The 23,577-nt window shown below is 55.4% G+C and overlaps 1 protein-coding gene across 3 annotated transcripts; it reads left to right on the forward strand.

Annotated features, from left to right (window-relative positions):
- The first annotated feature begins 679 nt into the window (after positions 1–679).
- On the forward strand, positions 680–22,297 carry LOC117003121 (wiskott-Aldrich syndrome protein family member 3-like). 3 transcript variants are annotated; one of them, XM_033072790.2, is made up of 9 exons: positions 680–755; positions 10,158–10,310; positions 11,862–11,996; positions 12,231–12,384; positions 12,628–12,745; positions 13,583–13,758; positions 14,130–14,390; positions 15,530–15,912; positions 16,809–22,297. In XM_033072790.2, exons 2-9 carry the CDS (start codon positions 10,178–10,180, stop codon positions 16,964–16,966), a joined length of 1,518 nt encoding a protein of 505 aa, XP_032928681.1. In that variant the 5' UTR covers positions 680–755; positions 10,158–10,177; the 3' UTR covers positions 16,967–22,297. The 3 variants fall into 3 exon arrangements, with proteins under 3 accessions (XP_032928681.1, XP_032928683.1, XP_032928684.1); XM_033072792.2 differs by having other exon boundaries at positions 13,583–13,698; XM_033072793.1 differs by lacking the exon at positions 680–755 and having other exon boundaries at positions 10,222–10,310; positions 11,866–11,996.
- Positions 22,298–23,577: the final 1,280 nt, after the last annotated feature.

Raw genomic sequence — 23,577 nt, forward strand, 5'->3', positions numbered from 1 at the left:
ACAGGTCCTGCTAAAAACTTTGTCACCATGTTCCTTGGAGCCCCTTTAGGCCCTGGAAGGGGCTCTGAGCTCTCTCTGGATCCTTCCCCAGGTGAGCACTCCCAGCTGTCCCAGTCTGCCCCCAGAGCAGAGGGGCTCCAGCCCTTGGAGTATCTCTGTGACATGACCACGGACCCCAAAACCTCGGGCACCAGCAGCTGGTGACAGTGACAGCCTGGGGAGGGCGATGCTTTTCTTGGTGCTTCATCAATACCCCAGGACTGACACCTTGGCTTGGGTCTGATCCATGGGCAGACCCCAGGGAGCCCACAGGGCATAGGGGAAGCGTGAGGAAGATGGTGGCAGTGCCACACCTGGCACACTCCCTCTCACCGGAGCATCGCTTCCCCTCCCTACCGCTCCAGCAGAAGGATTTCCAGCGGGATGCTCCGAACCCGCCGCTCACAGCGAGAGGCCGGAAAGCCGCGGGGAATTAGGGATTTATTAAAACCCCGAGGCGAAGTTGTAAGGGCGGCTCTGGGGGTGCCGGCGGCTCTCGGGGCGGAGCGGGGCGGGGGCGGGCGGGGGAACATGCGCCGTGCGCGCACTGCGGAGCGGCGCGGGCAGCGCGGGCAGCGCCAGCGGAGCGGGGCGCGGGGCGCGGGCAGCGGCGGCGGCGGCCGCAGCCCCGCACGGCCCCGCACGGCCCCGCACGGCCCCGCACGGCCCCGCCGAGCACCGCCGAGACACGCCCCGGCACCCCCAACCCGGCGGAGGTGAGCGCAGGGGATGCGGGAATGACGCGGCTCAGGGAGAGCGGGGGGGTCTCTGTCCCCCCCAGGTGTGAACGCGCATGGGGGGACATCCCTTCGAGGGGCGTCGGGGGCTTTGTAGCCTTTTTGTGGAGGTCTCCCATAAATTTTCACTCTTTTTTGGGGGGGCACCGTTGCGTGGAGGGGATCCCCCACCGCTCTGCATCCTGGCATGGGGGATCGGTGATTCTCTGCTGCTTTACATCCTGCCGGCGGGGAGGGGAGGTCTTTGCGGGGGAGGGGGTTCTCCATCCTTTTACATCCTTTCGGGGGGATCCTCCATCCCTTTGCATTCTTTCGAGGGGTTCTTCCGTCCCTTCGCATCCTTGCGGGGGGGCAGGGCTACTCTGCATCCCCGTTTGCTGCATCCCCCCCAGCTTTGCATCCGTGCACGGGGGCGGGGGGCTGTCCTCCATCCCTTCGCATCCTTGCTTTGGGAAGGGGCTGTCCAAGCTGCCTCGCATCCTTGCGTGGGGGTCCCTCCACTTCGCAGCTGTTCATGGCCGGGGGGGTTGAATCCTTCCCGTTTTGCCTCTTTGCCGGGAGGGGAGGGGGTCAGGCTGCTCCGCACGTTTTCATGGCGGGGGGGAGGGATCCTGGCAGCGCTTGGCATCGCGGTGCTCCGGGCCTCTCTGCACCTTTGCGCTGGGGAGGGGGTGTGTGTGCTGTCACTTCGCATTCCTGCATGGAGAGGGAGGGGGACCCGGCTGCTCTGCACCCTCGCATGGGGGCGGGGTGGGGGCGGGGGGCTTCGCTTGGCATCCTTGCCATCCTGGGGAGGGAGGATCCTTCATCTTTCCATCACGGTGGGGGATAAAGTGGGCCCAGGTTTGCTTGTGCACCCACAACCAGCAGGGCTCATCACCCCCTGGCTGGGGAATTGGGGCGGATCCGGGGGCTCTTCAGGTCGGTGTGAGGCTGAGGGGACAGAGGGGACAGCGCTGAGCAGGGCACAGCCTGGTGTCACCTGTCATTCATAGCCCCCCCTCCCCGTGCCGGTGCCCTCCCAGGGATTTGGAGCCTGGCTGGGCTCAGAGCCCCTCGGTGACCCCCAATCCCGGGGACACTCCCACGGGCAGAGCTGCAGGTGGGCCCAGAGCCCCTCAAAGCTGCCGAGCCTGGGCCTCCACGCTCAGTGATTCAGCTACTTGCAGGGAGCTCGAATTTGATCGCTTCCAACTCGAGTTCTCGCTGCCTCGTGGCGGTGTCAGGAATACCTACGGATGGAGATGCTTTTGATGGAGTTTGCGGTGCTTGGTGTGCCCGGCACACCGGAGCCAGCCCCGGACACGCTGCCGGACGCGGGGCGGAGGAGGCGAGCGCAGCTCCGGGATGTGCGGGCAGCTCGGGAATGGCAGGATTAATAATTCATCTTCCAAACTTCAGCGTGCCAAGGCACACCCCTCACGCTGCAGCTCGTTGCCTGGGTTCTCAAGAGATTGCTGGTACCATTTTCTTTTTAAAAATGGTGTTTTGGTGGTGTTTGAGTATGTCGGTAGGTCCCAGCGCGGCAGGTTGCAGAGCTCGGTGAGGAGGGCAGGGTGATGGCAGCATCAGCCCAGCTCTGGCAGGCAGAGGGTTAATGTGCACCGGGCTGTGCTGTCGCAAACGCAGAGAGGAGAAGGGCTCTTACCCAGAACGCTGTGATGCAACTCAGACCCCAAATGTCCGCTCCTTTTCCCGGGAGCTGAAGCCCACGGAGAAAACTGGAGATGAAGCATATTTCGCTTTGAGCTGTCATCTGCCTTGGCCCAGTTCTGAACCAAAGATGCTCATCCTCCATTTTATGGCGGATGACAAATCAGCCGCCGATGCCAAGATCTTGACAAGTTACGAACAACAGCCCTCGAGCCAGAAGTGTTAAGAAATAAAAAAAGAAAAGCAAGAACGCTTTTTTTTTTTTTTTGTGCAGAGCTGCTCATCCAAAAAGACACCCTCTGAGCTGCACCCCGCGGGTAAGAACCGCGGCATTTCGCACATCTCTGAGCAGCGAGGCTGCGGCCAGCTCCAGGCTGGGATCTGCCCCCTCTTCCCCCATCCACCCGGAGTTTTGTAGGGTCCAGCACTTATGGGAAAACCCGCATGGACATGCTGGGGAGCACCGGCCCCTCGGGGAGCAGGTTGGAGCTGCCTGGGAGCGCTCTGCTGGAGATGCCAGTCTCAAAGCAAAGGCAGCAGCAGCGGCTTTCCAGAAAGCCCCTCGCTGCTGGCCGAGGGTTTCCCCGCTCTATCAAAGCGCCTTCTATACTGGGGAGAAAAAGGCTGGTTTGTTCAGCGGCGTCCTGCTCGCACAACCCGGCAGCGAGCGAGGGAGATCCTTCTGGTAATGAGCTGGGCACAAAAGGGAAAAAAAAGCTGTCATTGAAGATTTTCCTTTGGTGATAGAGTCATTAAAAACAACACATGATTCCTGGGCCAGCAGGGATCTTTTGCAGCCAAAACAGAGCTGAGATCTGTGCTGTGTTCCCACAGCCCCAGCCCCTGACTCCTCCTCTGAAGATCAAGGCAGTGCCGCTGCTCCCGGGCATTCCTCGCACAGGAGCCAGGCATGGAGCAGCCAAGGGATGATGGAGGAGGGTTCACCCACAACTTTCTCCCCACTTTTCCCCATCAGCATTAAGATATCTGCATGGATGTCTTTTTTCGCATGGATGTTGCATGGATCAGATACTCTGATCTGTATCCACAGCAGAGATAGAGCCAAAGGGTGAATGGGAAGGGGTGGAGGAGGGTGGAGGAGCTCCATGACCAGTGCCAGGCCACACTGAGGGCTCCCCATGTCTGAGAAATCAAACAACAGATCACAAACTCCATGTTAACTAAACCCCAAGGAAAGTCACTGCCTGAAAATCCTCTTGCCAGAGATGGAGTTGCTCAGCCTGGAGAAGAGAAGGCTCTGGAGAGACCTCAGAGCCCCTTCCCGTATCTAAAGGGGGCTTATCAAAAGGAAGGAAATATTTTTATTTACAGGGGGAAATAGTGATAGGTCAATGGGGGATGGTTTTGAACCAAAAGAGGAGAGATTTAGATTAAAAGTTAAGAATATATTCTTGGCTGTGAGGGTGGTGAGGCCCTGGCCAGGTTGCCCAGAGAATCTGTGGCTGCCCCTGGATCCCTGGAAGTGTCCAAGGCCAGGCTGAATGGGCTTGGAGCGTCTTAGGATAGTGAGAGATGTCCTTACCCACAGCAGGGGGTTGAACGAGATGGTCCTAAAGCTCCCTTCCAACCCACCCCTCCTGCCATTCTGTGATTTACAGCGCTTGCTCTCACCTTCCCTAAAAGAAACATAATTTAGATAAAACCTGTTTGTTTTAAACCAGACTCACAGCAGGACGTACTGAGCCCAGGGGAACGAGGCAGTTGCTTTTCTGGCATCCTCCTAAGCCGGGCTGGTGCTGCAGAGCCCAGCCCTCGGAGGTGGAGGGGGTTTAGAGCCGGTTTAGTCTCTAAATTGTTCCTAGAGCTGAAACACTTTACAGTAGAAGGAAGGGGGAGTAAAAAAAAAAAAAAACAAACCCAACCAAACCAAACCACTAACTGTGGCATTTGCTAATAAAGCTCCCAAGGAATATTTTTAGCTGCGATTTAGGGTTGTGCTGCACTTTGCTGTGCAGCGTTCTCTCGCCGAAGCCTCCCGGCGTTTCTCGCAGAGGAGGAGCCGCAGATGGGCAGAGGAGATGCGGGGGCAGCGCTGCCCGGTGGGACACAGGTCACTGCTCCAGCCCGGCCAGGGGCCGTGCAGCCGAGCCCCGGGGCCAGCCCGACACAGCTCTGTCCCCGCTTTGGCAGCAGGGCCTGGCCCTTCCCCTGCTCCACCCAAATCTGCTCCTGGCCGGCAGCAAAAATCCCTCTGTGCCACCCGGGGCTGAGACCTCTCCACTCATTTCACAGCCAGCCCTCAGCTCTGGTTCCCAGCTCCCCGGGCTGATATCCCGGGGATGGGGGACAAAAACACCATCCCACACCCCCGGTTTTCAGCCCCCCAGGCATTTTCCCACCTGATGCTTTGCTGATCCTCCGGTGGGGCTGGGATGCTTTCATGGCCCCAGAGCATTTGTAAAGCCTGGCTCCTTTGGGATGCAGAGGTCTCGAGGAGGGGGCAGGCAGTGGCATTGCTTCTCCCGTGCCCACCAGCCCCCAGTGCCACCCCGGGAATTTATTCTCACTGCCCTCTGCTTTATTCTGAGCGAGGGGAGCACTCAGGATCCAGCTGGTTTTAATATATTTAATGAACCTTTGACCAACAGCTCTGGAGCAATGGTCACCTTCCCAGGGAGCAGTGACATTTGTCATGCTGGTGGTGTTCTCAGGCATTTGGGCTGGCAACAAATGACAAAGTGGTCGCAGATGCATTTTGTAAATTAGAGCAACGAGTCCTTGCGGTGCAGCTCACGCTCCGTTTTGTGGGAAGTAAATCAGCAGATCTGGCCCAGCTCTCCCAGGCAGGTTTTTCCCTGCACCACAAAAAGCAGCCTGCACAGTTTTTCCTGGCTGAATTTCTCTTGAGACAACAAAACTTCAGTCCCTGTGGGCTCTGCTCTCCCCATGGCCTGCACTGGTAGGAAAGCAGCAGTTTAGGGCCACCTGAGCCAGAGCTGCCCCTAAACCATGAGGTGGCTGCTGGTGGCCTCTCTGTCCTCTGCAGGTTTGTGCTGTTGCTCTTTGAACCATCCCACGCTGGTTTCCACCACACTGTGGCAGAGCTCCACAAACTGACACCTCGAGAACCTGCTGCTTTCACACCTACACCTATTTCTGTCTGCTCAGAAGCATCACACGCCCCCAGATCCTTCCCAGCCCTCTTCTGTACCAGATCCATCCTGCCAAAATCCACAGGATGCCCTCCTTCAGGCACCTACAAGCCCCACTGAGTGTCAACTCTGCCTCTTGTCCTTTCCCTGATTTCAGACTCAAGGGTTTTGTTGCTGCTCTCGCTATTTCAGGACTGATTTGTGCTTCCCTCCTGCCTCCAGCCCTTCCTCACCTCTCCATTCCAAGGGTACTGCACCAGAACAGGGTCCTGAGCAGCCACCATGAGATCTGGCACTTCTTGTTTGTTTAATATTCACTTATGAACGTTTTTGTTCAAGGTTAACAGATTTTTCAACATATCTCTTGGTTTTTTTCACTACTCTGGCTGCTGGCATCCAACCAAAGATTTGCTGCCTTGCAAAAGCCTCCAGTTCCTGGCAGTGTCTGCTCCTCAAGGCTCAGAAGGACCCTGAGGAGCCCAAATTGGGAAAGAGCTTTGATTGCAAGGGCTGAGCAAACAGACTGTCCCAAAGCTTGGCCTAGAGCTGAGCTTAGTGCAGGGCTGACCCCAACTCCCAGTCTTGAGGTGTTTGCTTCACCACAATACCCACATTCACCCAAATCTAAGCTCAGGGTTCTTCCTGGCTGGCTGACACAAAGTGAAGGAGGTTTCCCTCATTCCTGCTGCTCCAAGCACCACCCAATTCCATCAGAAATATTGGAGCTGTCTGGATCTGCAGCTGGTGATGTGCAGCATGGACATCCTTCCCACCAGTGCTGCCCATCCTGGGCTCCACTCCCACTCCAGGTCTCTCCTGCAGGGAACACCCATGGAAAACAAACCCCAAAACTGTTTTCTGCTGCACCACAGCCCAGTGAAAGAAGCCAGGAACTTCTCTCTTCTCTCTCATGCCACACCAAGCAGGGCTCCAGCTGCCAAAAATCTGCCACAGGGATTAAGCAGCACCTGGGAAATCTGTGGTCACCAGCCTGTCCCTCCTTGCAGGGCCACCCAGAGCACACTTGGTCCTTCTTTGGATCTGCCTACAGGGTTGTAAATCACAGCCCAGGGGGAAAGAGTGGGTTTGGGGTCAGGGAGGGAATGAGGGCACAGTGAAAAGCTGTTGGAAAGAATGTAAGGCACAAAACTGCTTTTTTTGGGCCTCTTACAAAATGAGAGCTAATTTCTGCCCTGATGGACCCCAAGGATCTAAATGCCAGATGCTGGTGGCTGCTGAGGTGAAGGAGAACATCTGGAAGGAGCCAGCTGGAGGGGTCACCCGTGGGCCAGCAGCTGCAGATCACACCCCCAGCCTGGTCTATGGGAACTGGGGCAGCCCTGATTGCCCAGAACCCAGAATTATCCAGGAGCTGCTCCTCACTGCTGCCAGCAGCTCTGGATTTGGGATTTTGTTCCTTGGGGGAAATCTTAGGGCTCATTTCTGTCTCATGTCCTCCCCTGCCTGGTCACCTCAGCTGGATGTGATTCCTTTCCAAGCTCCACCTCTGGGTTTGGGAAGCAGGTGGGAAGCTGCTGACTCCCCTCACCTGTGGCATTTCCCAGTACAAGATACAGAATTTTTGGCTCTTTGCAGTCACAGGGAAAAGCTGAGTGATGGGACAATCCCCACAGTGAAACCTGAACCAGCCCCTGGCTGGTCCCATTTCTCCTGCCTTTACCCTCCAAGAAATTCCTGCTGAGTTTCTGGCTCTCATTTTCCTCCTCCTGCATCCTGACATCACCTCCCACTGTGGGCTCCTGGCTTCCACTCAAGAGACAGTGAAACCCCATGGATTTTAGGCTTGTAAATCATCCTAGAGCCTGCACCCAGACGATCCCTGCCCCTGAGCCTTTTCCTGATGGTCTGAGGGAAAGATTTACCACCCAAAATCACCCTCTTGAAGTCTTGGAAATCACCTGAAATACCAGCAAGAGCAGGAGCAGTGCTGGGCACAGCTCAGCGTCCCCTTCTGAGGCTCTGGCCAGGCCATCAGGGCTCAGGATTTGTGTGCAGCCTCTTGGTGGGGGTGAGCAAGATGTGCCAGAGAGGACAGAAGTTAAGTTGGCCTCGCTGGAGTCACCTGCAGCCCATCCCCACCCAGAGAACTGTGGTCTCACAAGTCAGGGCAGGCCTGGAGATGACAGGTTTTAGGTGGAAAGTTGGGATTTCAAGGCAGAAGTCAAAGGTTTGGTGTCAGGGGTTCTGATCCCTGTGCTCCATTATCTGAAGTGGGGTTGGAAAGCAGCTTCTCCTGTGATTTGGTCAAAATTGCCTTTACAGGCTGTCCTTGCACAAAAATGGGCCCAGCTCCTCCTTGGTTCCTTCTGCTGCAAGCTCTGAGTCTTGTTTGGCCTCTTTGGGGTGAGACTAAAGGGATTTTCCTCCTCCAGGGATGCTCTCCCATGGCACACTCTGCCATCACACCCCTCTCCCATTTCCTGCCTCTCTCCCGCTCTGTCCTGCTGGGAAGTTTCAAACCACAAATCCCTTTTCTTTTTCCTTCCCTCTGCCCCAGGGTCCCTGTGGGGGCTGCGGGCTCAGGTGGCCCCGATTGCCCCCAGGTCCCCTGTGCAGGGACAAAAAGCCCTGGGTGCCCTGGCTGCGTCCCTGGCTGTGGCTGTGACCCAAAGGGATGCTGAGAATGGCTCTTTGTTCCCCGTCTCTAATTGCTGGGCCCAGGCAGCTCGTTAAGGGCTCTGCCCTGTGCCCTGCGGTCCCTGCAGCCCTGGGACGTGCCAGGGCTCAGCCTCTGAGGGCAGGTTTTGGGGTGACACATGAAACCAGCTTGGGGTGACACATAAAACCAGCTTGGGGTGACACATAAAACCAGCTTGGGATGAAGCTGCCAGTGCTGCTCAGCTCTTTACACAGCCTGGGGGGCTCGGGGGTGCCCAGGAAGGGGGATGTGCATGGCCAGAGCAGACATCCAGAGCCTCCCCTGCAAACGCTGTCACAGAGGAACGAGCAGCTGGCAGAAATCTTGATTTTTGGGAGGCGGGGACGACACCACATCCATGAGCAGTGACTCTGGGAAGCGCTGGGGGACACAGAGCTTGCTCGGAGCCCGAACCTGGGGAGGGTTCAGGAGCGGGGTCCCTCCCTTGGCACCCCCAGTGCCCTCAGCCCTTAGGAAAAGGCTTCGGGCTTTTCACGGAGGGAGCTTGAATTTGCATTTGAAAACAGCGGAGGAGCTGCTGCTGCTGCTGGGAGCGCTGGCCGGGTGCTATCAATGGGAAACTGTTCCGTCTAACGCTGCCGGGGCCAAAAAATGTGAACTCTGCAGATTGCTGGCTCCGCTCACGGGCAGAATCGCTGGCTCCGATGTCGGCGCCCGGCGGCTCCGCTCCCGGCGATTAACGAGAGCTGCTTTTCCTTCTCTGCCAACATTTTGTGAAAGATGGGGCGGATGGGCAGTGCTCGGGACGTGAAAAGGGGAATTCTGTGTCCATGTCCCAGTCCCGAGGTCTGTGTCCCAGTCCCAGGAGACACCCCCGTGGATAATAAATGCTCATTTTGCCTCCTTTCCCAGCCTGTTTCCCACCATTCACCCTTTACATCAGCGGGGTACCCTGACCCCAGCACCCCACACCTCGTGGTGCCCATCCTTCATCCTTCCCTGCAGCTCCCATGGGTGGGGTGAGGTTTTTGGGTGTGGGGATCTCCCTACATCTCCTTAAACCCTGGAGAAAATGAACCATCTCCAGTTCGGGAGGGTGACAGTGGAGCAGGGGACACCCAGAAATTCTGGGGGAGCGCCCAAAGATGCTGTGGTGCCACCCAGAGGAACTATGGGGGGACCGAGAAATGCTGGGGGGACACCCAGAAATGCTGTGGAGACACCCAAAGATGCTGGGGGAACATCCAAAGATGCTCTGGGGGCACCCAGGAGCTATGGGGACATCCAAAAATGCTGGGAGAGCATCCAAAGATGCTGTGGGGGCACCCAGAAATGCTGGAGGAACACCCAGAGATGCTGTGGGAGCACCCTGAAATGTTGGGGGAACACCCAGAAATGCTGGAGGAACACCCAGAGATGCTGTGGGAGCACCCTGAAATGTTGGGGGAACACCCAGGGATGCTGTGGAACACCCAGAAATGTTGGAGGAACACCCAGGGATGCTGTGGGAACACCCTGAAATGCTGAGGGGACACCCAAAGATGCTGTTGGGGCACACAGGAGCTATGGGTGCACCCAAAAATGCTGGGGGGCCATGCAGGGAGCTGGGATGAGCTGGCCACAGCAGCTTGTCTCAGTGCAGTGTGTGCACAAATAAAACCCTGGAGAGCCTGCAGTGAGCTGGAAATAATGGCATTACAAGCGCTTCCTCGCTTCTGTTTGGGTTGGGTGAGGCTTTTCGGGGCCAGCTGAAGGGCTGCAGCACAGGGGAGTCTGCTCCTGGTTTGAGCACAGCTCTGGGAGTCAGTGGGAAAGGACACAGGGACACAAAGGTAGGGACAAAGTCCTCACCTCCACCCTGACACCCCGAGGTTTGCACTCCCAGAGCATCCCCTGCTTTGAGAAGTCCTGCTGTGCCTGCCATGAGGAGTGTGGGGGGTGGCAAATGGTGAAAGCTGTGTATTTTCATTTTTCCTTTGTGCCTCCTGCTCCAAGGAGAGGTGTGAGGGCTCGCCATGCCGCTGGTGAAGAGGAACATCGAGCCCCGGCACCTGTGCCGGGGGGCCCTTCCCGATGGGGTGACGAGTGAGCTGGAGTGTGTCACCAACAGCACCCTGGCTGCCATCATCAAACAGCTGGGCAGCCTCAGTAAGTCATGGCACAGCAGCCCTGGCGGGGGCCAGCACTGGGATGGCACTGGGATGGCACTGGGATGGCAATGGAATGGCACTGGGATAGCACAGGAATGGAACTGGGATAGAACTGGGATGGCACTGGGATGGTAATGGGATAGCACAGGGATGGCACTGGGATAGAACTGGGATGGCACAGGGATGGCACAGGCATGGCACCGGGATGGCACTGGGATGGCACCGGGATGGCACTGGGATGGCACTGGGATGGCACTGGGATAGCACTGGGATAGAACTGGGATGGTACAGGAATGGCACAGTCACTCCCAGCAGTTCCAAGCCCTGAGAAACAAGGGTTGTGTGAGAGCTGTGTGAGCTGCAGCCCCTCCTAACTCAGTGGGAATTATCCAGACTGCTGGAAATAGGAGAATACTCAGGGCCAAGCTCAAAATGGGGACTTGGTGACATTTTGAGACCCATTTTCCTCCCACAGCTGGGGCACAGAAAGCCTTCAGGAGCCCCTTGCTTCTCCACTTGGCCAGAAATAGGAAGGTCAGGTGAAGATTTGAAATACTCCAAGCAATTATTTTTAAACTTAGAGCTTTTTGAGGAAGAGAGGTCTCTATCAAAGGTTCAATTCCTCAGCTGTCCTCCTGCCCTGGTACTGATCTCAGCAGAAAAGGGGAGATGAGAGCACTGCACACACACCAGTGTGAAGGTTTAATGGGGGCAACCTATTTCATGCTGAATATCCACTTAAAACAGAGGGAGAAGCTGTTCAGGGCTCCCTCTCTTTTACACACCTTCAAAAGTAGGTTCTGCTCCAAAATACTCCCAGAAAAATGAACCCAGGATTTAGGGAGCTGCTGGAAGTGCAGTGGCTCACATGAGCAGCACCCAAGTCTGCTCAGGATTCCTGGTCCAGGGGAAAAGGAAATAAAACTATGACCAAGCTGGTGAATGCTCTGAGGAGGTTCTAAAAGTGCCCTGATCTTGGGAACTGTTTGATAGGTGGGGTTGGAGGAAACCCTGAGGACCTGAGGGGATGGGATGGGATTGGTGCTGTAGCCTACAGGTATCAGGAATGCTCTGCCAGACACCTTGCTCTGCTCTGTGGTAGGAATAACCCTAATGAAAAGATAAATAGTCCTAAATAAATAACCCTAAATAAATAAGATGTTGTAGAGATACAGGAAAAGAACTGATAAAGTGAAACAAATTGCGGATTCTCCCCGCTGTGGCACTGCCCCCACTGCCCTGCTCTTGGCTTTCTACCTGGGCTGAATTTCCCCAGGTCATGTTGTGAGGTGATCATTTTTTTGGCTGACCTGTTCTGACAGATCCAAGGGCTCTTTGGGGCACCGTGAATGCTCTGTGATCCTGTGGGCACTGCTTACTGGAAAGGGGCACTGATTTGGGCTCCTTGCAGTACTTGGGGAGAGGATGAGGCTGGGCTCCTAGAAATCCAGGCTGGGAGAGCCCCTCAGGGAGCCAGTGGGGAGGGCCAGGGGATGGGCTGAGCTGGGTGAGCCCCTGCTGCGGTGACAGGCGCATTGTCCCCTGCCAGGCAGGCACGCAGAGGACATCTTTGGAGAGCTGTTCAACGAAGCCAACAGCTTCTACATGAGGATGAACTCACTGCAGGAGAGGGTGGACCTGCTGGTCATCAAGGTGACACAGCTGGACTCCACCGTGGAGGAAGGTGAGGGGCTGGTTTGGGGTGATGTCCAGATGTGCTCTGGGGGTTGGGGCTGGTTTGGGGTGATGTCCAGATGTGCTCTTGGGATCAAGGCTGGTTTGGGGTGATGTCCAGATGTGCTCTTGGGATCAAGGCTGGTTTGGGGTGATGTCCAGATGTGCTGTCAGCACCCCTGCCATGCTTTGCTCGGCGGGATGAGGCCACCCTTGCATCCCTTGTCCTTCCTGTGCCCCCCAGTTTCGCTGCAGGACATCAACATGAGGAAAGCCTTCAAGAGCTCCACGGTGCAGAACCAGCAGGTCGTGTCCCGCAACTCCATCCCCAACCCGGTGATGGAGATGTACCAGCGCTGCGACAAGCCTCCGCCGCTCAACATCCTCACACCCTACAGGTATGGGGCACACAGCCCTGTAGGGGGTCCTTTCCAAGACAAGGACCAGGCATTTGTCCCCATTTGCCACCCCCACTGCATGGGATGTTTGGGATGTGTGTTCACACCCTGCAGGTGGTGAGTGCTGTGTTGGATGTGTTTGTGGTGGGGCAACATGGTCATGGTTGTACCAAAGACCTTGGGAAGGGGAACAGGGGGTCTTCTGTGGCTGGTAACCCTCTCTTCCCCATTCCCAACGCCCAGGGATGACAAGAAGGATGGCCTCAAATTCTACACTGACCCCTCCTACTTCTTCAACTTATGGAAGGAGAAGATGCTGCAGGCGACAGAAGACAAGAGGAAGGAGAAGCGCAGGCAGAAGGTGGGTGGGGGCAGCTGGGGGACAGTCACCTCCTGATGGTCTTGGTCTGGAGGACAGGCTTCTGCTAAGAAAGGCAGGAGCCTCTCTTTGAAATAGGGAATGTAAACCCTCCCCTCCAAATTATTATAGTTTTGAAATTAAGGGGCTCTCAGGCACAGATATGGAAATAGGAATAACAGTTCTTTGCTAGGAAAATTAAAATAGAAATACAGTTTTACAAAGAGCAACCCCAAAACACTGCCAGAGCCAGAATATACCCTGACACCCCGTCAGTCAGGCAGGGTGTTGGTAGCAGTCCCATTAAATGGTGGCTGCATCCTCCTGCAGTGACAGATGTGGCTCAGTTGAAGCAGTGCTCCTGTAGAAGGTGCAGTTTTCCTCTGAAGGCCCAGTGATGATGTGGAAGGGTCTGGTTTTCCTCTGGGATCCAGTGGAAAAAGGCTGTTCTGATGTTCCAAATCTCAGTTTTTATCTAGGTAGGAAATGCTTGGCTCCTCCCCCTGGCTGGAGCATCTCCCAATGGGATGATGGAATTTCAACAGCCATGCAGTGGGACTCCATGGCCATTAACAGGAGATATCTCCTGGAGGCAGGATGGGTTGTGTAAAGATAAAGAACACTGCCCCAGCTGGTTTAACAACAGGCCCATTAACAGGAGATATCCCCACAGAGATCAGGATCCCTGCCCAGCTGGTTTAACAGATAGTGATAGAATCCACACTGCTGGGCACATCCTGTATTGCAGCCTAAGACACTGCACGGGGTGCATCCCTAGGGATGACTCCTGGTCCAGAGGAGCTGGGCTGGAGGTGGAGCTGAGACTTTGTGTTCCCACAGGAGCAGCGGCTGGTGGAGGATTCCACCCGGGAGGTGAAGAAAGTGAGGAAAGCCCGCAACCGGCGCCTGGAGTGGAACATGATGGCGTATGATAAAGAGTTCCGGCCGGATAACAGGTTCTCACCATCCCCCTATCACATGGCGTCATCGGAAGGATCACTGTCCCCAGATAATAGGCAGGTTCTACCTCCTACACCTTCAGCTCACGGCTCTCCTTTGCTTTGCTCTTCCGTCCTTGTGGGGGATGTGTTGCCCACAGCAGGGTTGGGGTGCTCGGCCAGGTAGCTTCATGGATAGCTGGTGTCCCCAGGGTGTCACCCTGCGCCTCAGGAGGAGCCTTGGCATTGGGATAAAACCGGAGCACTTTCTGTTTTGCAGCTAAGAGAAGAGAGTGGTTCAGCTCTGTGGCGTGCTCCTCCCCTCTGCTGTCACTGCTGTCTTGTACATCGATATTTTCGTGGCCTTTCCTTGTTTTGTTGTCTCAACCCCAAAACACTCCCAAACCCACACCCCCTGAGTACAACAGTCGGGTTTTCCTGTGCTGCAGATCCTACGCCTCGGACGCTGCCGACCACTCGTACCCGGCCAGCCCCAACCACCCTGCACAGCTGCTGGCCCCTGCAGCCCACCTGGCCCCAGCAGAGCACAAGGAGGGGGTGCTGGCGGCCACCAACCCCCCGGAGCACGTGTTCCGACCGGCCACGGGCAGTCGGCAGAACAGCCTGACCCGGCTGCAGCAGCCCCACGCGCCGCCGCCCCCCGAGGCCGTCCTCAACGGGCCCAGACCCCACCTAGTCAAGGATTACGGGTAAAGCTTCGGCCTGCTGCTGCTAGAGGGGGGTCCAAGGGAAGGGAGACTTGGTGGGGGTCTGACCAGTTTGTGGAGCAGCCCTCCTCTGCAGATTTCACAGTCCAAAACTGCTGGTGAGACTCAAGGCTGAATCAGTCAGGAGAGCTTTTGGGGTTACACGATCCCAGATGAGAGGGCAGGGTGGATGGAGGGTTTTCCCCTGGGGTGTTGCCTGCTTTCCACCACTGCATGACCCATAGCCCATCCCACCAACAGACTTGCACCACCATTCTGATCCTGGGACTGAGCTTTCATTGGGGTTCAGAGCAAACTGAGCCAGAGCTGAGCCAGTTGGGTGTGGGAATGGGTGCTGGGTGCTGGGATGGGTGCTGGGTGATGGGTGCTGGGTACTGGGATGGCTGATGGGTGCTGGGATGGGTAATGGGTGCTGGGGTGGGTAATGGGTGCTGGGTACTGGGATGGGTAATGGGTGCTGAGATGGGTAATGAGTGCGGGAATGGGTAATGGGTGGTGCTGGGATGGGTAATAGGTGCTGGGATGAGTAACGGGTGCTGGGATGGTGCCATCCTTCAGTCAGCAGTGCTCTGGAGGGCCAGCTGTGCCCTAGAGGGCATCAGGCAAGGCATTGTCCTGCTCTGATCTGCACTGATGTGGCCTCACCTTGAATATTGGGGGCAGTTTTGGGCACCACAATATCAAAAAGACATTGAGATGTTAGAGAGTGTCCAAAGGAGGCCATGAAGATGGTGAGGGGTTCGAGGAGAAGCCATGTGAGGAGTGGTTAAGGGCATTTGTTCCTCAAATTCTTGAGGGGAAGCAGAGGGAGCCCAGATGCTGATCTCTTTGTAATGCCCAGTGATAGGACCAGAGGGAATGGCCTGAAGCTGTGTCAGAGGAGGTTTAGGTTGGATATCAGGAAAAGATTCTTCCCTCGGAGGGTGGTGGGGCACTGAGAAGGCTCCCCAGGGAATGGTCACAGCACCGAACATTTGGACAAAGCTCTCAGGAATGCACAGGGTGGGGTTGTTGCGGATGCCCTGTGCAGGGCATGGATGATCCCTGCGGGTCCTTTCTAACTCAGCCCATCCCTCGACTCCCCGATTCTCACGGCACCGACCCCTCTCCCCCCGTTGCAGCCCGCAGCCGGTGCCCATGGCCGAGTACTTCGTCCCGCCGGCCCCGCCGCCGCCGCCGCCCGTCATCCCATCGGCGCAGACCGCCTTCGACAGCCCCATCTCGGCTCCCCCCGCGCTGGCCCCTGGCTCGGCCGCTCCCCCATCCTACGCCCCCTCACCGCCCCCCGCTCCCCCCGGGCCCTACTCCGCCTCCCCACCGCAGACCGGCCCCATGGGACCCCCGGTGGCCCCTCCGCCGCCTCCGCCCGGGCCCCCGGCCGTGTCCGCCTCCCCGGCGCACTCCGCCTCGCCGCCCGCACCCGCCCTGGAGCCGCGCAAGCCGCAGATCCCGCTGATGCCCATGAGCGACGCCCGCAGCGACCTGCTGGCCGCCATCCGCAGGGGTGAGTGAGCCCCATTCGCGCTGCCACACCGAGGGTGAGAGGAGCGCTTGGTGTTCTGGTGATGGGTGGGGACGGGGGGACCTTGTGCGGGGAGTACAGTAATTTCATGACTATAAGGCTCACCCTTTCGACTAAAATTTTCCCCTGAACCCAGAAGTGCGCCTTATAGTCCGGTGCGCCTTATATGATCTACAAAGTTGCGAAATTCGCCGACTCCTGGGGGGTGCATCTTAGAGTCCGGTGCGCCTTATGGTCATGAAATTACTGTAAATGTGGTGTACAGGTGGGGGACCCGTGGTGGCCCCACGGACTGCTGGTGGCTCTCAGGCGTGTGGCTGCCTCCCAGGCTGCTGTTGATGATGTGTTCCAAGATCTCTCGCATTTCCCTTTCCTGCAAATCTCCAGGTCAAATGGTAAATTTAAACTTCCAGAAGGTTTGGTATCTTCAGGCTGAGTGGAAGCAGAGGAGAAGCTTTATTCTATGATACAGCTTTGTAACCACACATATTTATAAAATCCTAGAATGGTTTGGTTTGGAAGGGACCTTAAAGCTCATCCCATTCCACCCCTGCTATGGGCAGGGACATCTTCCTCTGTCACAGGTTGCTCAACCCTGGCCTTGGACACTGCCAGGGATCCAGGGGCAGCCCAGCTGTTCTGGGCACCTGTGCCAGGGCCTGCCCACCCTCCCAGGGAAGAATTTCTTCCTGACATCCAGTCTGAGCCTACTCTCAGTTTCCAGCTGTTCCCTCTTGTCCTACCAATCCTACCCCATTATCCCATATAACTTTACATTCACCAGGGCAGCAGCCCTCTTATCTCAGCCAATACTTCATAACTGGGGGGGTGCTGCACACTGGGTGCACTCCCCCTAAGCCCTCCCCGCTTTCCTGTAGGAATCCAACTCCGGAAGGTCCAGGAGCAGTGGGAACAAGAGGCCAAAAAAGAGCCCGTGGGCAATGACGTGGCGACGATCCTGTCGCGCCGGATCGCGGTGGAGTACAGCGAATCCGACGACGACTCCGAGCTGGACGAGAACGAGTGGTCGGACTGAGGGGCCCCGGGCTGGGCTGGCTCGGAGCTCCCAGCTCCGTTCCAGGTGTGTACAGGCACCTTCCCCAACGTGGCTGCGGCGGGCGCGGGCGGCCCCGCTCGCTCAGGAGCTTTGCTTTTACACTATGTCCAAAACCCTTCGGGCAGCAGCAGCAGCAGCACTGGTAGGATACACCTCGGAGGCAGTGAGACCAGAAATTAGCAGCACCTTCATAGTTAACGACTTCCAAAATTCTCTGAAGGCAGGTTAATAGGATTACTCCAGATTTACACCTGGAGCAAGACCGGAGACTGGGCCTGAGTGCGCTTTGCGAGAGAAGGGAGCCCCAGAGGCAGCAGAGCTTTTTCAGCTAAATATTAATGGTGATAATGAGAAGCTCCTGGAGAAGAAGCCTTGTTTGCACAGCTGGTGCCACCACGGGAGCCCAGGGGTGGCCCTGTGGGCTTGGGGACACTGCTGCTGGTGCTTTTGGGGTCAGGCAGCTCCAAAGGCTGCGTGTGGGCAGGAGCCTCCTTCCCTCCAGAGCAATGCACCACGTTTAGTAGCAGTTACACCGTTGTGTTGTTGCTCCTTGGAAAATCATGGAATGCTTTGGGTTGGAAGGCAATTTTAATCTAGTCCAACTAGAGCTGGGCCACCTTCCACCAGACCAGGCTGCATGAGCAGCCCGAGGTGTTGGCTGGCCTGTATCCACCCTCAGAGCTGGTTTTCTGGGAGCAAAGAGGGGAGGCACGGCTGGTGTGGCTGGCAGGGACAGCCTTGGCTTCTCCTGCCTTTTCCAGAAAGGAGTAGAGGTGTCCAGGGAGCTTTCCCAAGCCCCAGCTCTCCTTGGCCTTAGTGTGACACCATTTCAGTGTTATTTGAGAAAAAGTGACCCGACAATCTGCTGCTTTCAGGTAAACTCTCAACTTGCACTTTGAAGTGCACAAACTGTGCCTGTACAATTGGGATCAGCTCAGACCCAGGCACTGATTCCCCCTGCCTGATCCTGCTCCATCCCCAGTCCCACATTTGGACACTGATGGAGGAGCTGGGTAACCAGGCCCGTGTTTCAGCACTGAAAATACCTGTTTTCCCATCAAAACACGTGGGAAAACAGGGTTTTCCCTGCTCCATCAAAACAGCATGATCCATGGAAAACTTTTCACAGAGCTACGAAGGGAGGAGGCAAAGAAGAAGACAGAGCAAAGGGGTGGAAAACACTGAAAATATCACAGGCAGGTATGAAAACCTGCAGAGGGCTGGGTGAGATTCCCCACCTGTGGAAAATGGGCCAGGACCATTGGTGGTTTGGCCAGTGTGATGTCCCCAGATCCTCTCTTGTGTTCCCCTGCACCACGAGCCCCTGATGGGGAAAGCCTGAGCTCTGTGCTCAGTTCCCTGCCTCTCCCAATAGCCCTGTAGGTGATGGCTACTTCAGCAGTATTTTGACAATATAGAAGCAGCCAGACCTGTAAAAGAGGTGGGAGGATATGGCTGAGACCCAAATGCTCACCCTTAAATTCCCAAAATCCTAGAATGGTTTGGGGTAAAAGGGACATTAAAGACCATCTCATTCCAGCCCCCTGCAAAGGCACCTTCCACTACCCCAGATTGCTGATTTCCTGGGAAATGCTGGTGTTGAGCAATACCCCAAACATCTGCTCATTTGCCCCCAGTGACAAACCCCTCATGGGCAGATGTGGTGAATGCTCTGCCCAGCTGCTGGGAAATGCCCCCACGACCTCTCCCTTCTCTTGAGTGGCACAAAGTGGTCTCTTGTCCCTCAGATGTGACACCTTCCACACCTCCACAGCCAGGCTGGGAGCTGTGGTGCCTGGTGGGCTTGAGCAGGGGTGCAGAGTGGATTTGGGATGTGGGAGAGGGCAAGGCAAGAAGCAGAAGAGCAGTGGAATACATGGAATAACTCATCACCCAAGGAGCAGGAGAGAGCAGAGGGAGACACCGAGCCCTGCAGGTGGACAGGAAATTCCTGGTGATCACTGAGAGCTCTTGGTGCTGATTTTGACCCTCTGAGATGCAGGGAAATGGCTGCAAGGGCTTTTTACAGAGAGCCCCTGCAATGCCCAGGACCTGCTTTCCTTGGGAAGGCAGCTGGGGTTTGGCCTGGAGCAGGTTCAGAAGGAGGCAGTGTAAAAATTCAGGGCAACATTTAAGGTGGAGTTTCTGGAGGAGTGTTATTAACACAGACACAATCACAAAACTGTCTGTAAGTGAAGAGAAAATCGGTTTATTTAGGTAATTTAGGAGGAGTAATAACCCTTTAAGAGAGAGAGGAAATAGCAGGGGCTGGTGGAGCTGCTCTTACCTCACAGAGGTGCAGGAGCTGCAGAGTCACTGTGGGGACCCAGCAGAGCTGAGCAGTCCCACTGGCCCCAGGAAAGGGCTCAGGGACACACAGGGCTGGCTCATCCCTTGGCTCTGGGACTGTCCCAGTTCTGCAAAGTCCTGGTGGGAGCTGGAGAGCAGCCCAGTGCCCCTAAGAGATCAAGTCCCTTCTTTTCATGCACCAGTTGCTTTGTGTGTGTCACATGGGACCGTGGTAAGTGGGGCAGGACTCCATGGGTGTGGGGCAGGTCAGGGCTGTCCCTGGGGCCTCCCGCTGCCCTGTCACCTCACAGCACCTCTGCTGGGACTGGCAGCTGTCAGGCAAAGTGCTTGACAATCATAGGAAGGTTGGAAGGGACCCTAAAGGTCATTCAGGTCACTCAGGCCTTGCCTGCCCTGTGCACAGCCACATCTGCAGGGCAGATGCACAGCTGGCAGCCCCAGGGGGCAGGAAAGGCTCACCCCCATTTCCTCACACCTTCAGGTTCTTACACCATGTCCCCATTGGGCACCCCAGCAATGCCAGCACACCCTCACCATCCTGTTGTGTGTTGGTATCACAAACCCAGCTCACACTGTCAAAATTGCAAAGCCAGCCAGCAGCACCATGACCTCCCAGCTGGCTGGAAACACAACAATCCTCCTCTTCCAGGGACCAGAACTGCCCTGAAAACCCTTAAACTGCCTTGGTAGTAGGGGTGGGATCCCCCATCCTGATCCCAGAGATGTGGAGCTGCTGGAGCAGTAATCCCAGGGTGGGTTTGGACACCCAGTTCTGCTCTGAGCATGGCACACCCAGCTCCTCCCCACCCTCCCAGCAGCAGCACAAGGCAGGCAAGCACCAGGAATCCTTCAGGTGGGAAAACACCTCCAGGATCCCCAGGCTGGAGCACTGATGCCACATGAGAGCCCTGATCCCCTGAGAGCCACCCCACCCTCAGTGCCCTCCCTTCAGGGACCCATCCATGCTTGGCCACCTTTATTTGAGGCAGATTCACCTGGATTTTGCTCAGGTGACCTTTGGAGTCCAACAGAAGTGACATCAATTCCTTGGCTGCTCTGGGCTGGTGCAGCTGGGACTGTGCCACACTAATTAACACTGTCTGTCTGCCCCACATGCTCACACTCAGTATTTTGTACATATGTGCCTATTTCTGTACATTCTCCCCAAAGTAGGCCATGCTGAGTTACACAACCTGAAATGCTCAAATCCTCCTGTGGGCTGATATAAAAGTGAATATTTAAATATTTTATCTAGCTTGGCAGACATTAAAAAATACAATCCAGGTCACAGATGATTGAATTTCTCCTCTCTCAGGAGTACCAGAACTGGGCTGAGGAGATTCTCCTGTACATTAAGGTGTCGTGTTCCCTGCTAAAATATAGCAGTGGCATTTCATTGCCAAAGGATAATCACAGAGTGCCAAACATTTAATGAGTCCAACTGACCTCCTGAGAGTTCCTTTTTCCATTTTATCTGCTTCCCCCTACTTGCCAATTTATGGGCATAGATTAAAAATAATAAATATGGCTGTCAGCAAGGGGGGAAATATCCTTTGAACATACAAATGGATTGGGCTGGAGTCAGGGGAGCAGTAACAGAGACATTTTGGTTCTGTTGGAGATATTAATGGAAGGCTGTCATCCTTGAGGTCCATCAGGAACCTCTTGGACATCCCAGACTCATCTGAAAAGGGACTTTCCTGATGGTACAGCAGGTGTGAAGGTTTCTGGAGGTTGAAGTCCTGCAGTGTTCACTCCTGGCATTGCCCTGATTCAGAGTGACCACTGGGGCTGGCTGCTGTGCTGGTGGCTCTTAAAGGATCAGTGTCCTGAAGAAAGAATGGGTTGGGCAGCTCCTAATTTCTAATTTCCCACCTGGGGAAGAGCCCTAGAGAGGAGCAATCATCCCATCCCACAAGAGCTCCTGCTTTTGCAGCTATTTCATCTCAGGAAGGTTTTACTCCAGAGGCAAACTTAAGGCTGAACTTGGCTTCTTCAGAGAGCTCTTTCCACAGAAGAGCTCTCAAATTTCCTCCCAGCAACTTTTCCATCTCTCTCTCCCTTTCCAGACACCCACAGCCTGAACAGAAGCTTTGCAGACTCCCCTGAGCCTGAATTAACACCTCAGTTTAATGACACATGGAAGTTTTGCTTGGAGGGAGGCAGGCTGTAGCACTGGAGGTGGCATTTTGGAGGGTGCATTCCAGGGCTCCACAGCTGGCAGGAGCTCCCTGTGGCCATGGGAGGCACTCCCCATGATGGGATGCTGGCAAGGGGAGCACAGGCTGTTCCTTTCACCCAGATTCCTGTTTTTCCCTGTAGTAGTAGTTATTTAGGGGTAAGGTTTTCTCAGCTGGAATGTCACTTTACAGTTAAAAATAAAATAAAATATAATAAAAGTAAGGGCAAGGAGTCTGTCCTGAGGAGTTTACAGTCTACAGCAAAGACCATGTAACCTGCACTGCACTTTAGAAGCCTCAAATGCTCACTCACCCATAAATTCCCCCTCGACTGGGCTGCAGCACCTTGAGGACTGCTGTCCCTTCCTTAGGTGACCCCTGAGCAGCACCACAGCCACATCCCCCCGCTGGTGACAGCACCAGGGCCCTCCTGCCCCTCCACTCCCCCATGCAGAAGTGCCTGAGCCGAGTCCAGGAGAGCCAAGCCAGGCTGGGTTTGTCCCTGAGCAGGTCCCTGTGCCCTCGGGGTGAGCCTGAGGTGACCAGGATGGGGTGGAAATGGTGCCTGGGAGCAGCACTGCAGCCACCTGCTGACCTCAATTCATGTGACAGCCTCTGGAAAGCGTCCTCATTCACACACTGACAACCCAAACCTGGACTTGAGGTAGTTCCAGATTTTTGAGAATCAAAGGGTGGATATTTTCTACATAAATCTGATTTTCTAGGCTCGCTCTCTCAAGCTCCACCTTCTCTGGGTGAGAAATGTGCCTGTATTTTGTTGGTGGAGGGAATTAAAAAATAAACCAACCAAAGCCCACAGTTGAGAGCTTCAGGGAGGAGGTGTTTGCCCCAAGCCTTCACAAGCAGGGAGGGACAATAAGATGTCCCCAAGGCAGGACACCACCCTGGTGGTGTCACCAGAGCCTGCAGCAAGGTTTGGGGCTCTTGCTGAGGGAAAGCCCCAGGTCAGAGCTGAACAGGCAGAGCTGATGTGACATTACCCAAATTGGGTCTGAATTACAGGCTGGCAGCACCCTGAGGCACCACAGCACCACTGATGCTTCACCCTCCTGTGGGCATCTCCCAGCAGGGACCTTCCCACAGGTGCCTCTAACCTCTCGCTCTTCCCTGGAGCAGGATTCAAGCTCTCCTTGCTTTTTGGGAGCCCAGGTGGGTGTGAAGGAGCCTTTCCCTGCACCCTTTTCCCATGGTGGCAATGCCAGGGGACTGGGCTGGCCCTGGGGGAGTGTTCAGGCCAGCACTCAGTTCTGTATGAGGTTAAGAGTGCAGAGAGGAGAAAATAAAGCAGAAAGAAGCCAGCTCAGCATTTTAGGTTGGTTATTCTCACATCAGCCTGCACAGGGGAAAAGCTCAGTCAGGTCACACCCTGTGCAAAGCCACAAAGGGCAGTGAGGGAATAAATCTGTTCTGCAGGTCAGTGAAGGGATAAATCTGTTCTCCAAGTCAGTGAAGGGATAAATCTGTTCTCCAGGTCACTGTGGGATTGAGCTGTGGCAGGAAGGAGCTGAGTCAGGGCTCAGGGAAAGCTTTCTGGAGGTGAGGATGGAGAAAGTGAGGGCACAGAGGCTGTGCCATGGGAGGCCTCCACAGGGCATTTCTGGAACGTTTATAACTCCCCCTGACCGCCTCCATGGGAAATCCCAGTGGGTTACAGACCCAAAGCATCTCCCAGCAGCCAGGGCAGCTGCTTTAGCTCCCCCTTGGTTTTGGTGTTGACCCTCAAATAGAATAAAGATAAAATGTGCTGCAGAACAAACACCTGGGAGGGAAGGATGTGAACTCACAGCTGCCCCTGTTGTATTTCAATAGTTAAATGGCAGCAGCTCCTCTGGACCATTCATGATCCACAGACTGCAGTGAGTAAACCATTAAGGTGGACAATTTAAAATTTATCCTTTGATTTGGAGTATCTCAGTTGAGGTATCTAAATTTTTTTTTTTAAGTCTAAAAATAAGCGAACAAACAAAATCCCCCCCATCCACAAAACCAAAAAGCAAACAATTCACTCATAATTTTTTTGTTCCCTTTCCTTCTCTCAGACCTCGAGGGAAGGTCAGACACAGCAACACTTCCCAGTCA

This window comes from Catharus ustulatus, chromosome 14 (genome assembly GCF_009819885.2).
Source record: "Catharus ustulatus isolate bCatUst1 chromosome 14, bCatUst1.pri.v2, whole genome shotgun sequence".
Classification (NCBI taxonomy): Eukaryota; Metazoa; Chordata; class Aves; order Passeriformes; family Turdidae; genus Catharus; species Catharus ustulatus.

What these genes read in the sequence shown, in the direction of transcription:
- LOC117003121 (XM_033072790.2), top strand. Translation starts at nt 10,178, where the DNA reads ATGCCGCTGGTGAAGAGGAACATCGAGCCCCGGCACCTGTGCCGGGGG. An exon ending in AACATCCTCACACCCTACAG is followed by an intron (nt 12,385 to 12,627) that starts GTATGGGGCACA and finishes CCCAACGCCCAG; the next exon opens with GGATGACAAGAAGGATGGCC. An exon ending in CACCTAGTCAAGGATTACGG is followed by an intron (nt 14,391 to 15,529) that starts GTAAAGCTTCGG and finishes CCCCCGTTGCAG; the next exon opens with CCCGCAGCCGGTGCCCATGG.